The sequence below is a fragment of the Gorilla gorilla genome, chromosome 20, assembly GCF_029281585.2.
Source record: "Gorilla gorilla gorilla isolate KB3781 chromosome 20, NHGRI_mGorGor1-v2.1_pri, whole genome shotgun sequence".
NCBI classification, from domain to species: Eukaryota; Metazoa; Chordata; class Mammalia; order Primates; family Hominidae; genus Gorilla; species Gorilla gorilla.
The window spans coordinates 8922933-8940296 of NC_073244.2; the positions used below are offsets into that span (position 1 = coordinate 8922933).

The following is a 17364-nucleotide window of genomic DNA, read 5'->3' on the forward strand; positions in this document are numbered from 1 at the left end:
AGAGCAAGAAAGACTCCCTCTCAAAAAAAAAAAAAAAAAAAAAGAGTTGTCCCCCTCTCGTGGTGAGGCTCAGGAGAGATGGTGGGACTCCAGCTCTTAGCTCACCGGGGACACCCAGTCAAGGGCCAGCAAGCTCACAATTCCCTCTGCTACTAGCCCCAAATAGCCAAAGCTCCAAAAACTGGATGGTCCCCCATAGTGTCTCCATGAGAAACTCAAAGAAACGGGCGGGAGGATGTTTGTTTATTGCACTGACTCCATTCCTACATTCTGCTGCAGGAATATTGTGAGTTGACATGTCCCCGTCCTAACATGCAATAAATTCTGGAATCTGAAGCTCTCACAGCTCTGCATCAGAGAATTTCAGATTGTGGACCTGGGGGATGTTGTCGTTTGAGTAGTTTGTTTGTTTATTTATTTATTTATTTATTTATATTTTATTTATTTATTTTTGAGACGGAGTCTTGCTCTGTCACCCAGGCTGGAGTGCAGTGGCGTGATCTCAGCTCATTGCAAGCTCCGCCTCCTGGGTTCACGCCATTCTCCTGCCTCAGCCTCCTGAGTAGCTGGGACTACAGGCACCCGCCACCACGCCCGGCTAATTTTTTGTATTTTTAGTAGAGACGGGGTTTCACCGTGTTAGCCAGGATGGTCTCGATCTCCTGACCTCGTGATCCGCCCACCTCGGCCTCCCAAAGTGCTGGGATTACAGGCATGAGTCACCACGCCCGGCCCTTTATTTTTATTTTTTTTGAGACAGAGTCTGGCTCTGTCACCCAGGCTGGAGTGCAGTGGCATGATCTCGGCTCACTGCAGCCTCTGCCTCCCAGGTTCAAGCAATTCTGCCTCAGCCTCCTGAGTAGCTGGGATTACAGGTGCGCGCCACCATGCCCAGCTAATTTTTGTATTTTTAGTAGAGACAGGGTTTTGTATTTTTAGTAGAGACAGGGTTTCACCATGTTGGTCAGGCTGGTCTCGAACTCCTGACCTGGTGATCTGCCTGCCTCAGCTTCCCAAAGTGCTGGGATTACAGGCGTGAGCCACCGCGCCCAGCCCTAGTTTTTAATTTTTTTTGGAAACTTTTTTTTTTTTGAGACAAGGTCTTGTTCTGTCACCCAGGCTGGAGTGGAGTGCAGTGGTGTGATCATGGCTCACTGCAGCCTCAACCTCCTGGGCTCAAATGATCCTCCTGCCTCAGCTTCATGAGTAGCTGTAACTACCAGTGTGCACCACTGCGTCTGACTAAATATATATATATATATATATATTTTTTTTTTGTAGAGATGGGGTCTCACTATGTTGCCCAGGGTGGTCTTGAACTCCTTGGCCCAAGCCCCCCCGCCCCTTAGCTTCCCAAAGCACTGGATTTATAGGCATGAGCCGCTACACCATGCCCAAGCATATACACTGTTTTCTGAACCATTTTTGACTAAGTTGCAGACCTGGTACCTTTTTTTATTTTTTTATTTTTGAGATAGAGTCTCACTCTGTCACCCAGGCTGGAGTGCAGTGGTGTGATCTCGGCTCACTGCAACCTCTTCCTCCCAGGTTGAAGCAATTCTGCTGCCTCAGCCTCCCGAGTAGCTGGGATTACTGGCGCCCACCACCACGCCCAGCTAATTTTTGTATTTTTAGTAGTAATTTTTGTATTTCACCATATTGGTCAGGCTGGTCTCGAACTCCTGACCTCAGGTGATCCACCCGCCTCGGCCTCCCAAAGTGCTGGGATTACAGGCATGAACCACTGTGCCTGGCCCCTGATACCTTTTACTCCATAAATACTCAGCGAGTTTGAGTTGCACTGAGAAGGAAAAACACTGAGGGACCTTGATCAAAAGCATGACACAGTGCCCTCCGCTAACACACAGTCCTGATTTGCAATTTGCCAGTTTTCCCAATTTCCATGTGAACGTCCTTTATAGCAAGAGAAAAGCCTTTTTCTTTATTCCTTTTTTTTTTTTTTGAGACGGAGCCTCACTCTGTCACCCAGGCTGGAGTGTAGTGGCACGATCTCAGCTCACTGCAACCTCTGCCTCAGGTTCAAGCAATTCTTCTGCCTCAGCCTCTCGAATAGCTGGGATTACAGGCGCCCACCAGCATGCCCCGCTAATTTTTGTATATTTAGTAGAGACAGAGTTTCACTGTGTTGGCCAGGCTGGTCTCGAACTCCTGACCTCAAGTGATCTGGCCACCTCAGCCTCCCAAAGTGCGGAGATTATAGCGTGAGCCACCGTGCCCAGCCGAGAAAAGCCTGTTTCTTGACTTTGAGCCAAATAGACATGACCCCTGGAGAAACTGAGGACTGGAGAGGCGAGGCGGCCACCCCCGACCTGCCCCCATGGCTCTCCAGTGTGCAGGTGGCACCTGCTAGGTGGAGTTGGAGGCGTTGGAGACAGCCCTTCGGGGAGATGGGAGGTGACACCCCCGCCCCTTCTCTGTGCTCTGGCCTTCTCCTCTGCTCCCATTTCCTCTTTCTGGACCCCAACCAAGCCACTCCTTCCCTTTTTGCCGCCGCTTGCTCGATCAAGTCCTGTCTGCACCGATCCCCACCCCCGCCCTCTGCACGCCAACCCTGGAGGCAGAAGCAGTCCCATCCCCTCTCCCATCGCTGGATGGGGCCCATGCTGGTGCCCCCAGGAGCCAGACGAGATGCTGGGCAAGCCTCCAGCCCCCACCTCCCACCTGGTGGATCATACCCATTTTACAGATGAGAAAATTGAGACACAGAGAGGGGGAAGGGCAGCCTTGGGATGTCAGAGCTTAGCGGGGGGCTGAGCTGGTGTCTTTGAACCTCTAGTCGCAGGCTCTTGAAGACTCCAGCATCAGTATCCCGGACCCAGGGCCGGTTTGGCAGGTGCGCAAACTGGGCTGTCCCAGAGGGTTCCAGGCTCAGAAGAGCCTGAAGTTTCAGCTTGCACCCAGCCCCAGAAATTCTGTGGCTGGCCCTGCAAGGACCCTGCCAGATTTTGTACCATCTGTCAGCAAGGTCAGGTCGATTCTGTCTCCTCAGTGTCTTTCAAATATGTCCTCTCCTCTCCAGCTCCATGACAGCCACCTTGGTCCAGCCCCACGGTTGCTCACCTGAACCAACGCAGTCCCCACTGCCCTGGTCCGGGCTCCCCCAGACCACCCCCCACAGCCTGTCCTCCCTGCAGCAGCCAGCAGAGGGTGCCTGTGAGCACCTGAGTCAGGGCCAGTCTCTCCTCTGCCCACAGCCCTCCATGGCTCCCAAGTCCCTCAGGGTCAAAGCCCAAGACCTCCCTGCAACCCACAAGGCCCAGCACAACCCACCCTCCCCTCCTCCCTCTCTCCCCTGTCTCACTCTGCTCCAGCCACAAGGGCCTCCTCACTGTTCCTCCAATATGCCAGGTGCGGCCCTGCCCCAGGGCCTTTGCACGAGCTGTTACTGTCGCCTGGTGTGCCCTCTAAGATTTTGACAGCGACCTTCCGGCCTTCACAAATCACTTCCACTGAGAGGCCTTCCTTGACTGCGTGGCTATCGTAGTCACCTAATTACTCCTTGCCCTATTTATCCTATGTTATTTCTTTCGTAAAAGTTTCTCTACCTGAAACTATTGTAGCAAATAATAATACATATTAGTATTGTTATGATAAATAATAAAAATAGGCCAGGCACAGTGGCTCACGCCTGTAATCCCAGCACTTTGGGAGGCCGAGGCGGACGGATCACTTGAGCCCAGGAATTTGAGACCAGTCTGGCTAACATGGTGAAACCCCAACTGTACTAAAAATACAAAAATTAACTAGGTGTGGTGGCGCGCGCCTGTTACCCCAGCTACTTGGGAGGCTGAGGGAGGAGAATCACTCGAACCTGGGAGCCAGAGGTTGCAGTCAGCCGAGATTGTGCCATTGCACTCCAGCCTGGGCAACAGAGACTCTGTCTAAAAAAAAAGAAAAAAAGAAAAAAGAAAAAAACCCATAAGAACCATAACCATAAAAAATATTAAAAACACAAAAACTGGCCAGGCGCGGTGGCTCACGCTTGTAATCCCAGCACTTTGGGAGGCCGAGGCGGGTGGATCACGAGGTCGAGACCACGGTGAAACCCCGTCTCTACTAAAAATACAAAAAAAATTAGCCGGGCGTGGTGGTGGGCGCCTGTAGTCCCAGCTACTCGGGAGGCTGAGGCGGGAGAATGGCGTGAACCCAGGAGGCGGAGCTTGCAGTGAGCCGAGATCGCGCCACCGCACTCTAGCCTGGGTGACAGAGCGAGACTCCGTCTCAAAAAAAAAAAAAAGAAAAAAGAAAAAGAAAACAAAAACAAAAACTTTCTGGCCACACAAAAATAGCTGGATCTGGCCCTCAGGGAGCCGGAGTTTGCGACCCTTACCGTGAGCATTTTATAATCAATTCATTTGGCCCTCAGTTTGATGCAGCAGGCATGGTCTGTTGAGGTCCATGTTTTGTTTTTTTGTTTGTTTGTTTGTTTTGTTTTGTTTTTTTGAGACAGAATCTCGCTCTGTCGCTCAGGCTGGAGTACAATGGTGTGATCTCAGCTCACTGCAATCTCTGCCTCCCAGGTTCAAGCGATTCTCCTGCCTCAGCCTCCTGCGTAGCTGGGATTACAGGCGTGAGCCACCACACCCGGCTAATTTTGTATTTTTAATAGAGACGGGGTTTCGCCATGTTTACCAGGTTGGTCTCTAACTCCCGACCTCAGGTGATCCGCCTGCCTCAGCCTCCCAAAGTGCTGGGACTACAGGCATGAGCCACCGTGCCCAGCCTGAGGTTCATGTTTTACAGATGGGGAAACCGAGGCACAGAGCGGCAAAGCCGCTAGCCTAGGGTCACTGAGTGAGGTCCCGGCTGCACCGGGGTTTGAACCCAGGAGGCCTGGCGTGGAGTTGGCGGTGTCTGACGTGGGGTTGGGGGTGTCGGGGGTGGGAGTCCCGTGGAGGGCTGAGCGGTTCTGCTGCTCCATCCCCAGGCCCAGGCGAGAGCGGGAAGAGTACCTTCATCAAGCAGATGCGGATCATCCACGGCGCCGGCTACTCGGAGGAGGAGCGCAAGGGCTTCCGGCCCCTGGTCTACCAGAACATCTTCGTGTCCATGCGGGCCATGATCGAGGCCATGGAGCGGCTGCAGATTCCATTCAGCAGGCCTGAGAGCAAGGTGAGCCGCCAGGGCAGGCAGGGGCCCAGGGCAGGCAGGGGCCCAGGGCAGGCAGGGGCCCAGGACAGGGTTCCCCAGACCCCGGAGCAGGGCCAAGTTCCCCAGACTTCAGGGCAGGGCAGGGCAGGGCAGGGCGGGCAGGGCAGGCAGGGAAGGGTCCCCAGACCCTGGGGCAGGGCCATGTCCTCCAGACATATGTGCATACATACAAGTGCGCACACAAGTACACACGCATAAATGCACACACACACATGTATGCACACACACACAGACATGCACACAAGGACACACACATACCTACATGCTCACAAAGATACACACACATGCCCACATGCACACACCCACACACATACACAAATGAATGCACACACGTGCACGTGTGCATACATACAAGTGCGCACATAAGTATACACATATACATGCACACACGTGCACACATGTGCACACACACAAATGCACACAAGGATCCATGCAGATGCTCCCACACAGATGCACACAAATAAGTGCACACACAAACGTACACACCCAAACACGCCCATGCACGTGTACACACACACACAAGAATGCATGCAAATTCCCACATGCACACACATGCACATAAACACACACAAGCATGCATGCAAATTCCCACATGCACACACATACACACATGCACATACACAAACTCACAAGGATACACACATGCCTGCATGCAATCCCCCCATGCACATGCACGCACATGTGTGCACACATACAAATGCACACACAAGCACACCTATGCACGCACCCACAAATACAGCCAAGGATATATGCGCGTGCCCCACACACAAATATGCAAACAAATCACACACCCATACACACCCATGCACATGTGTACATCTATACACACACACACGAGCACGCTTGTACATGAACAAACACAGAGAAATGCACACACAACCCTCAGAGTCCATCACAAAGGTCTGAGCAACGCGAGTGCCTGGAGGGAGCTAGGGCTGTTTGGGGAAAAGAAGGGGAATCCCAGAGTCTGGCGGGCAGCTCAGGGTTCACGCGCCTCTGGGGGACTTCTGAAGGGCAGATTGCTTCAGTCCTCTGTGTCTTAGTCGCTTCATCTGTAGAATGGGGGGACTGTGAGTGCCGTGCTTCCTGGGAGCCAGCTAGTGTAAAGAGCGGGGCTGGGTGCCAAGGAGGCCCTTGACCCCTGTGGGTGCCATGCTCCCCCTGAGCCTGGGCTCGCCCGAGCACATGTGCCCTCTGCAGTCCCTCATGTGGTGGCCTGTGCTTTTCCCTCTGGGGATCCATGCAAGAACAGACGGAGGACAAATCAGAAGTGTGCGGGGGGCTCAGAAGCTCTGGGGAAGAAGGAGAGCAGTGGGAAGAGAGCATGTTTCAGGGAGGGACGCGGGGGCTTGCAGAGATGCCTGCGGAGGGCAGCCCCACTCAGAAAGGCTACCCTAACTGCCCCCGTCCTCCCTCCCCAGCACCACGCTAGCCTGGTCATGAGCCAGGACCCCTATAAAGTGACCACGTTTGAGAAGCGCTACGCTGCCGCCATGCAGTGGCTGTGGAGGGATGCCGGCATCCGGGCCTGCTATGAGCGCCGGCGGGAATTCCACCTGCTGGATTCAGCCGTGTAGTGAGTCTGGGGTCTGCGGGGGATGGGCGCGTGTGGAGGGGCTGAGGGCAGGGGCCAGGCTGGCTGGCTTCCTGCAGCAGGAGATATTGTGGGCGCAGATGGGCTGTGAGGTGGTCCTGCTCCAGGATGAAGTCCTTCCAGGGGGACCCTAATTCCTGGGGGACCCTGTTCTGGGGGTGACCCTTTTCCTGGGGGAACTCCCTTCGTGGAATGACCTTGTTCCTGGGTGGACCCTGTTCCTTGAGACTCTGTTCTGGGGGTGAATTTGTTCTTGGAATGACCCTATTCATAGGGGGACTCTGTTCTAGGAGTGACTCTGTTCCTGAGGGAATCCAGTTCCTTGGGGAGACCCTGTTCTGGGGGGATCCTGTTCCTAGAGTGACCCTGTGCCTGGGGGTCCCTGTTCCTGAGAGGACCCTGTTTCAGGGATGACGCTGTTCCTGGGGGAACCGTATTCCTAGAGTGACCCTGTTCTTGGGGGGAACCCTTATCCTGGGGGGAACCCTATTCCTGGAGAACCCTGCTCCTGGAGTGACCCTGGGCCTTGGAGTCCCTGTTCCTGCGAGGACCCTGTTTCAGGGGTGACCCTGTTTCTGGGGGGACCCTGTTCCCGGGGGTGACTCTGTTCCCAGGGAGACCCTGTTTCCTGGGGGATCCTGTTCTGGGGTTGATCCTTTTCCTGGAGTGACCCTGTTCCTAGGGGTGATCCTGTTCCTGGGGGGACTGTATTCCTAGAGTGACCCTGTTCTTGGGGGGACCTTGTTCCTGGGGGAACCCTATTCCTAGAGAACCCTGTTCCCGGAGTGACCCTATTCCTGGCGGGAACCTGTTCCTAGAGTGACCCTGTTTTAGAAGGGACCCTTTTCTGGGGGTGACCCTGTTTCTGAAGGGACCCTATTCTGGGGGGACCCTGTTCCTGGAGTGACCCTGTTCTTGGGGGGACCCTGTTCCTGGGGGGACCCTGTTCCTAGAGTGACCCTGTTTTAGGGGGGACTCTGTTCCAGGGGAGACCCTGTTCTGGGGGTGACCCTATTCCTAGTGGGATCCTGTACTAGGTGTGATGGTGGATGTCCAAGGTGGCTTGATGTCTGGGAAGACTGTTCCCAGGCTACCAGCATTCTTGGGGCAGCGCCACCCCTGGCATAGCAGCTCTCCCGGGGGACACCACTTCTCGATGAGGCCATTCCTCATGTCACGCCATCCTTCGGGTCACCCTGCTCTGCGTGTGAAGCTGCTTTTCTTTGGGGCTCCGTTGCCTCAGGTGGGGGACGCTCCTGGGCCATCTGCCAACTCCAGGGACCCCACCCCCACCCAGGGAGCTCTCCTCCCCCAGCAGGGTCCTTGCTGGGCCTTTTGTGGGGCCTGGGAAGCAAAGGGAGGCTGGCTGCAAGGCTGGGCCTCAGGACTCCTTGCTCTGCAGCTACCTGTCCCACCTGGAGCGCATCACCGAGGAGGGCTATGTCCCCACAGCTCAGGACGTGCTCCGCAGCCGCATGCCCACCACTGGCATCAACGAGTACTGCTTCTCCGTGCAGAAAACCAACCTGCGGTGAGCGCTCCACCTAGGCCCAGCCTAGGGGGTAGGGAAGGCTTCCTGTAGGAAGGGCAAAGGAGCTGGGGCCCTGAGGGATGAATAGGAGTTTCTTAGGCCCAGCCTTCAAGGAGCTGCCAAGCTAGGGGAAGCAAAGCTCCATGTAGACACCTCCAGGCCCCCAGGTAGTCAGGACTGGGACCTGTAGGAGCCCAGGTTGAGGCATCAGAGATCCAGGAGGGAATATCTTCTTGGAGGAGGGAACATTAATGGGGTTTTGAAAGATGAATAGGAGTTCAGTAGTCCTAACCCTGAAGGGGCTGCTGGGGAGGAGGAAATAGAGACTATACAGTCAGGACCAGGCCTGGGGAGGCCTGGTCTGGGGAGCTCAGAGGTGATCCCTGTAGTCATCAACACTGGGGGATGGACTAGAGTGTGAGGCTGGAAGTCAGGAAACTCAGAAAAAGGAGGAGCCAGGACAGTGGGCGTGGGGATGGAAAGGAAGGGATGGGCAAGAGTTGTTTCTGATGTGGAATGGGCAGGACTGGATGAGTGTGGGAATTAGAACAGGAAGTCAAAAATGACACCTGAGTTTTTTGTCAAGGTGATGGGGGTAGACAGTGGAGCTGGTGGGCTGGAGGATGAAAAGGTGGTGATGGAGTCCTTTGGGACAGGTTGAGTCTGAGGGGCCTAGGGGGATTGGGGAGGTGGCTGGACACCACCTTAGCTGGCAGACAGAGGTGGGAATGGCCAGTGCAGCACCCTAACCCTAACCCAGCAGAGCAATGGCCAATGTCAAAGGTCAGGAAAGGAAAGGTCAAGAATACAGTGAGAAGAATGACTCTGGGATTGGCAGTTAGAGGGTCACTGGTGACCTTAGCAAGATCTGTTTCCATGGGCTGATGGCGGGGAGCTGAGCAGGGGTGCAAAGTGATGCCCAGAGACAGCGATTGTGTTTGACCTACCCCTATTTGGCCTTCCTTTCCCTAAATCCCCCAAACCTATTGTTTTGGCCTCTTCGATAGTCCTTACTAGGAAGGTTCATAATTTATCTGTTTTCTGTGGGTCTCCTCTACAAGATGGAGAGCCTCACAAGGTTAGGGGCTGAGTTTGATTCTTCTGCTTCTTTAGTGAATAGCTAAAAGTCAGAGTAGAAGTTGGTAAATGTGGGTGGATGGTTGGAAAGATGGAATGGGGGCAACCCCCTCGGGTCCCCTTCCACGCTGTGGAAGCTTTGTTCTTTCGCTCTTCACAATAAATCTTGCCGCTGCTCATTCTTTGGGTCCACACCACCTTTAAGAGCTGTAACACTTACTGTGAAGGTCTGCGGCTTCATTCTTGAAGTCAGCGAGACCAAGAACCCACCAGAAGGAACCAGCTCCGGGACACAATAGTAGTGTTAGTACCCAAGGATGACTTCTATGGGAGAGATACTTGGTCTGGGAATCTTTAAAAAAAAAAAAAAAAAAAAAGGAAAGATGGAAGGGAATGGATGGGTGGATGAATGGGTGGATGGATAGATGAATAGATGGATGGATAAGTTGAGGGATAGATGAGTGGATGGATGGAGTGGGAGGATGGATGAGTGGATGAATCAACGGATAGATGGATGAGTGGGTGGATGGATGAATGGATGGATAGATGGATGGATTGAAAGAGGGATGAGTGGGTGGATGGATGGATGGATGGATGGATGGGTGGATGAATGGGTGGATGGATGGGTGAATGAGTGGATGGATGAATTAATGGGTAGATGGGTGGATGGGTGATGGGTGAATGGATGGGTGGGTGGATTGGTGAGTGAAGGATGGATGGATGAGTGGATAGATGGATGGGTGGGTGGGATGGATGAATGGGTGGGTGAATGCATGGATGGATGGGTGGATGAGTGGATGGATGGGTGGATGAGTGGATGGATGGATGGGTGGGTGGGATGGATGAATGGATGGATGAATGGGTGGGTGAATGCATGGATGGATGGGTGGATGAGTGGATGGATGGATGAATGAATGGGTAGATGGGTGGCAGGTGATGGATGAATGAATGAATAAATGGGTGGATGGGTGAGTGAAGGATGGATGGATGAGTGGATGAATGGATGGATGAATGGATGAGTGGATGGGGGTGTGGGTGGGTGGATGGGTACATGGGTGGACGAGTGAGTGGATAGATGGGTAGATGGATGGATGAGTAGATGGATAATGGGTGAATAGATGGGTGGATGGATAGATGAGTAGATGAAGAGATGGATGGATGGGTGGATTGAGTAAATGGGTGGACAGGCGGGTGGATGATGGATGGATGAATAGATGGGTAGATAGATGGGGATAGATGGATGGATGAGTGAATGAATAGATGGATGGGTGGATGAGTGGATGGATGGATGAATGAATGGGTAGATGGGTGGATGGATGAATGGATGAATGGATGAGTGGATGAATGGATGAGTGGATGGGTGGGAGGGGGGGTGGATGGGTAGATGGGTGAATGAGTGAGTGGATAGATGGGTAGATGGGTAATGGGTGGACAGATGGGTGGATGGATGAGTAAATGGAGAGATGGATGGGTGGGTCGGTGGGTGGATTTCGTAAATAGGTGGACAGGTGGATGGATGATGGATGGATGGATAGATGGGTAGATGGATAGATGGATGGATGAGTGAATGGCTGGATGGGTGGATGGATGGGTGGGTGGGTGGATGGGTGGATGGATGGGTGGGTGGGTGGATGGGCGGATGGATGGGTGGGTGGGTGGATAAAAGTTTAGGAGTGAAGGTAGAGGCTGGGAAATCATGGGGAAGTCTGGGCCAAGGAAGTGATTTTTAGGTGTGGCCCAGGAGTGAGACGAATGAATGGAGTGAGGGCTCAGAGGACACTGAGACCCGAGATGAGAGGTGATGCCCACAGTTCCCAACTGGTCAGTTGCCGATCCCACTCCCGTCTCAGTCTCCAGAGCCCCCTCTCGACGGCTGCTTACCCCGTCTGGCTCTAGATGTGGGGTTTGAGGGACTCTGAGGACGCATGGGAGGAATGGGTCTCAGGGATCAGGAGACACATCCAGCAGCTGCAGCCTAACTGCTTCATCATCAGTCCCGGTTTCCCCTCCTGTGCAATGGGGCAAGTCCCTTCTTGCTTGAGGCCCTGGGCCGGGCCCGTCCAAAGCCTCTGCTCTGGGACTTCCTGAGTAACGGTTGCATCCCCAGGGAAATGACGCACAGATGGTTATCAGCGACCCACATTTCTCAGAAGAGAGAGAACAGGAAGGTGGGGGCAGGGTTCAGGCTTTTGTTACGGTGCGTGGGGCTGAGTCACAGATGGAGGGGAGGACGTGTGCTCTGGGAACAGCCCTCATTCCCATCTGTGTGGCCACTGGACATGCCCATGGCCAGCCAGAGCACAGGAGCCCCATAGCACAGATGGGAAAACTGAGTTTTGGAGATGTTTGGCAATTTCCTCCGCCGGGTCGCCCAGCCAGCACCAGGGCACATCTCAGATCTGTCCGACCTGCTCCCCTCTAATGTGGGGGTAGAAAGCAGGCAGCCCAGCACAGTAGAAGCTTGGGAAAGTCCCCTCTCCTCCCTGGATCTCAGGCTTCTCATCTGTAAAATGGGCGTAAGGCTCATCCTTGCCTTGCGGGAATGACATGGCAAATCCACGAGACGCTAGCACCTATTCTTGCTGTCGCTATTATGGATCTTGGCATATCCCAGACGTGATGGGGGTTGGGGGTGTCACGGAGCAGGCTCCTGAGCTCTGAAAGGGGGCACCTCCGTTCCCTGTAGGATCGTGGACGTCGGGGGCCAGAAGTCAGAGCGTAAGAAATGGATCCATTGTTTCGAGAACGTGATTGCCCTCATCTACCTGGCCTCACTGAGTGAATACGACCAGTGCCTGGAGGAGAACAACCAGGAGGTGCGCCACCGCCTCCCTCACCCTGCCCACTTGTTGGCCCAGGGACCCTCACCTGAGCAGGAAGCTCTGGTGCAGAAAGGGAGGGGTCCCTGCTCTTGAACGGGCCTGTGTGTGCCCAGCATGGCTATGAACTTGACCCTTCAGCCTTTTGTGGTCAGATTGCAGCAACCCAAGACACAGACCTACAGCATTTGTTTGGTCAGGACCCCAGACACACACACACACACACACTACAGTGCACACACGCACATGCACACATGCACTTACACAATACATGCACACGAACACGCACAGACACGTGCATAATACATGCACATACACACGTGCACACACGGGACACATGTACATGTACACACGCAGTGCACATGCACAATACACGCACATGAGCACACATGCATCACACACATGCACACTTGCATGCATGCACGTGCACAATACATGCATATGTACACACGTGCACACACATGAACACACACATCACACACATGCACTACACACATGCACGCACACGCACACGCGTACATGCATACACACATGCACACACGCACACACAGGCACACAGGCACACACATGCGTGCACACACACATGCACGCACACGCACAGGCTGGAGTGCAGTGGCGCGATTTTGGTTTACTGGAAACTCTGCCTCCCGGGTTCACACCATTCTCCTGCCTCAGCCTCCGGAGTAGGTGGGATTACAGGCACCCGCCACCACGCTCGGCTAATTTTTTTTTTTTTTTGTATTCTTAGAAGAGAGGGGGTTTCACCATGTTAGCCAGGATGGTCTCAATCTCCTGACCTCGTGATCCGCCCGCCTCGGCCTCCCAAAGTGCTGGGATTACAGGCGTGAGCCACTGTGCCCGGCCAATATCCTCTTTTAATAAGTACACCAGTCGTCTAGGATCAGGGCCCACCGTACTCCAGTACGACCTCATCTGGGTTAATTCCGCGTGTGATGGCCCTGTTTCCAAAGAAGGTCACAAACTGAGGTTCTAGGGGGTTAGGACTTGAACGTATGAATTTTGGGGAAACATGATATACCCCATAACACAAGGCATTTGAGACCTTATTGTACTTTTTTTTTTTGAGAAGGGACAGTCTTGCTTTTGTCGCCCAGGCTAGAGTGCAGTGGTGCGGTCTCAGCTCACTGCAACCTCCGCCTCCCGGGTTCAAGCGATTTTCCTGCCTCAGCCTCCCGAGTAGCTGGGTTTACAGGCACCTGCCATCATGCCCGGCTAATTTTTTGTACTTTTGGTAGAAACGGGGTTTCACCATATCAGCCAGGCTGGTCTCCAACTCCTGGCCTCAGGTGATCTGCCCGCCTTGGCCTCCCAAAGTGCTAGGATTACAGCCGTGAGCTGCCGCGCCCAGCCAGGTCTCCCTCTTCTTATGAGGACAGCAGTCACGGACTTGAGGGCCACCGTATTCTAGTTATCGCCTCACCTTAACCACCTCTTCAAAGACCCTATCTCCAGGCCAGGTGCGGTGGTTCATGCCTATAACCCCAGCACGCCGGGAGGCCAGGAGTTCAAGAATCTCTCTCCAGATAAGGTCACACTCTGAAGCTCTGGGGGCACATGAATTTCAGGAGGACACACTTCCAACCAGCACAGGCACAAAACCATGTCAGGCACACCCAGGCAGCTGTCCATATGGAAACACGGGCACACCCGCCTCAGCCCCAGCCAGGCAGATAGGGGTGAGCCCATGCCCCTGGAGCCAACAGCCCCGTCTCCGCGATGGGAGGGTTTCCTGTCCCACCTGGCTGGTTGAAGCACTAACCTGCTTCTGCCCCCAACACAGAACCGCATGAAGGAGAGCCTCGCCTTGTTTGGGACTATCCTGGAACTACCCTGGTTCAAGAGCACATCCGTCATCCTCTTTCTCAACAAAACCGACATCCTGGAGGAGAAAATCCCCACCTCCCACCTGGCTACCTATTTCCCCAGTTTCCAGGGTAAGTAGTTCTAGAACTTTCTATACCCTTCAACTCCCAAAAGCAGCTCCGAAGAGAGATGCTAATCCAGGCTCTACTTCAGCCTGGAGTCACCGGAAGTTTCGCATAGGATCAGACCCGCGTTCTAGACTCAGCTCCATCCACTGCCCAACCTCATTGAATCTGTTTTCCCTTCTGTGGAATGGAATAAAATAGCAGAGGCCCTCGGAACTGAGTAAAGTGAGGAATTCTAAAAAGACGTAGCATATCATGTACACCTTAAACATTTTATTTATTTATTTATTTTTGAGACAGAGTCTTGCTCTGTCGCCAGGCTGGAGTGCAGTGGCGTGATCTCGGCTCACTGCAACCTTTCCCTCCAGAGTTCAAGCGATTCTCCCACCTCAGCCTCCCTAGTAGCTGGAACTACAGGTGCGTGCCACCACGCCCAGCTAATTTTTGTGTTTTTAGTACGAAAAGACGGGATTTCACCATGTTGACCAGGATAGTCTCGATCACTTGACCTCCTGATCCACCCGCCTCAGCCTCCCAAAGTGCTAGGATTATAGACAGGAGCCACCACGCCCGGCCAAACATTTTATTTCATGCTTGTTGGCCAACATTTGGGGTTTGAGCCAAGATCCTTCAAGCATGGGTTTGCTATGTAGAGGTCACTGTTGTAAAGCACATCTGGAAAGATTGTCTACTATTTCCAGAATCTGCCTAGGTTTTAAGAATGATTCTTTTTCTTTTCTTTCTTTCTTCTATTTTTTCTTTTTGAGACAGAGTCTCACTCTGTCACCCAGGCTGGAGTACAGTGGTGCGATCTTGGCTCATGGCAACCTCCAACTCCCGGGTTCAAGCGATTCTCCTGCCTCAGCCTCCCAAGTAGCTGCGATTACAGGCACGTGCCACCAAGCCTGGCTAATTTTTAGTAGTTTCTTGTCCTGTTTTTAGTAGAGATGGGGTTTCACCATGTTGGTCAGGCTGGTCTCGAACTGACCTCAAGTGATCCACCTACCTCAGCCTCCCAAAGTGCTGGGATTATGGGCGTGAGCCACTGCATCTGGCCAGAACGTTTCTTTTTCTAATCTTTCATAGTGATCTCATCTATCCCTAATTGGATAGCAATTTCTTTTTCTTTAATCCATTTTTTCTTTAATTTTTTTGTTTGTTTTTTGAGACGGAGTCTCGCTCTGCTGCCCAGGCTGGAGTGCAGTGGCTCAATCTCAGCTCACTGCAAGCTCTGCCTCCTGGGTTCACACCATTCTGCTGCCTCAGCCTCCCGAGTAGCTGGGATTACAGGCACCCGCCACCACGTCTGGCTAATTTTTTGTATTTTTGGTCGAGATGGGGTTTCATCGTGTTACCCAGGATGGTCTCAATCTCCTGACCTAGTGATCCACCTGTCTCGGCCTCCCAAAGTGCTGGGATTACAGGCGTGAGCCATAGTGCCCAGCCTATTTTTTCTTTAATTTCTTCTTTTTTTTTTTTTTTGAGATGGAGTTTCACTCTTTTTGCCCAGGCTGGAGCGCAATGGCACAATCTCGGCTCACCGCAACCTCCGCCTCCTGGGTTCAAGCAATTCTCCTGCCTCAGCCTCCCGAGTAGCTGGGATTGCAGGCATGAGCCACCACGCCTGGCTAATTTTGTGTTTTTAGTAGAGACAGAGTTTCTCCATGTTGGTCAGGCTGGACTTGAACTCCCGACCTCAGGTGATCCACCCGCCTCGGCCTCAAAGTGCTGGGATTACAGGCGTGAGCCACCACACCTGGCCTTTCTCTTTAATTTTTAAAGCAGAGCTTTGAACAATGTTTCCAAAGCACACAGCTTAGTTTTCTAATACAACGACCTTCTTTCATGCGGCACTTGTAGCTACAGATTTGCATAACGTTTCTTTTAATTGCATACGAATCAAGACACGTACAACGGGCAAAAACAGGTTTGGGAACAAACTCTCAGTCCATCCAGAGGGTGAAAGGGCCACAGGGCAACTACAGAGAAACACCATCTATTGTTGGGCACCACTTAGTATATTTTACAAAGGGGAGGCAGAGTTGTGGTTAATCCAGGGACCAACGTGGGGAAGGTACATATTCACTAGCACTTTCCCCAGAACACCACTGTGAGGATAAAGTGTGGTGGCGGGTGTCCTGCTTAGCTACTGCCGAGTAACAAACCATCCCCAAACTTAGTGACAAACTGGCCATTTTCCTTTGCTTATGATTTTGTGGGTCAGGAATTTGGGAAAGTTTGAACTGGGTAAGTTCATCTCTGATCCATGTGACATCAGCTGGGCTCTACGGGATTGGAGATAAACTTCCAAGATGGCTTCTTCCCCCATATGTCTGGTGCCTTGGTTCTCTTGGCACTCTTGGCCTCTCTCTCTGTGTCTCTCCCTGCCTGCCTCTCCCATCTCATCTCTCTCTCCTCCCCTTTCTTCTAGTCTCTCTCTCCTTTTCCACCTCCCCTGTTCTCTCTGTCTCCATCTGGGGCCTCATGATCCACAGCCTCCTCACATGGTTTGAGCTTACTCACAATATGGCTGCCTCAGGGTAGACAGACTTCAGCCCAGGTGGAAGCTGCTTCTCATGATGGCCTCAGAAGTGTCAGACGTTACTCTGCCACATTCTATTTGTCAAGCACATCACTCATATCAGCCTGGATTCAAAAGAAAGAGACTCCACCTCTTGAAGGCAGCATAACACATGCATACAGGGAGGGAAGGAAGTGACGGCAGCCATCTTGGAGATAACTGGCCTTCATGTCCTGGGGATGCCGTAACAAAGTACCACAAACTGGGTGGCTTAAAACAACAGAAAACAACAGAAGTCCAAAGTTAAGGTATTGGCAAGGTTGGTTCCTTTTGGAGGCTCTAAGGGAAAATCCATTCCATGCTTCTCTCTCAGCTTCTGGTGGTGGCCTACAATCCTTAGCTTGTAGACATATCACTGCAATCTCTGCCTCCATGTTCACATAGCTGTCTTCTCACCATGCCTTTACGTGTCCTCTCCTGTTGTTATAAGGCCACCAGTCATTGGATTTAGGGCCCATACTTTGGTATGACCTCTTTTTTTTTTTTTTTTTGAGACAAGGTCTTGCTCTGTTGCCCAGGCTAGAGTCCAGTGGTGAGATCACAGTTCACTGCAGCCTCAACCTCCTGGGCACAGGTGATCCTCCCACCTCAGCCTCTTGAGTTGCTGGGACTACAGGCGCACACCACCACACCTGGGTAAT

The 17364-nt window shown here is 52.9% G+C and overlaps 1 protein-coding gene across 1 annotated transcript in view; it reads left to right on the forward strand.

The window, feature by feature from the left end:
- GNA15 (G protein subunit alpha 15) overlaps positions 1 to 17364 on the forward strand; it is a 28080-nt gene that overhangs the window by 8084 nt on the left and 2632 nt on the right. The window contains exons 2-6 of the mRNA XM_055371213.2: positions 4949 to 5133; positions 6594 to 6748; positions 8169 to 8297; positions 12061 to 12190; positions 13995 to 14148. Of these exons, the coding sequence (XP_055227188.1) occupies positions 4949 to 5133; positions 6594 to 6748; positions 8169 to 8297; positions 12061 to 12190; positions 13995 to 14148 (753 nt within the window). The remainder of the gene's footprint in view (positions 1 to 4948; positions 5134 to 6593; positions 6749 to 8168; positions 8298 to 12060; positions 12191 to 13994; positions 14149 to 17364) is intronic.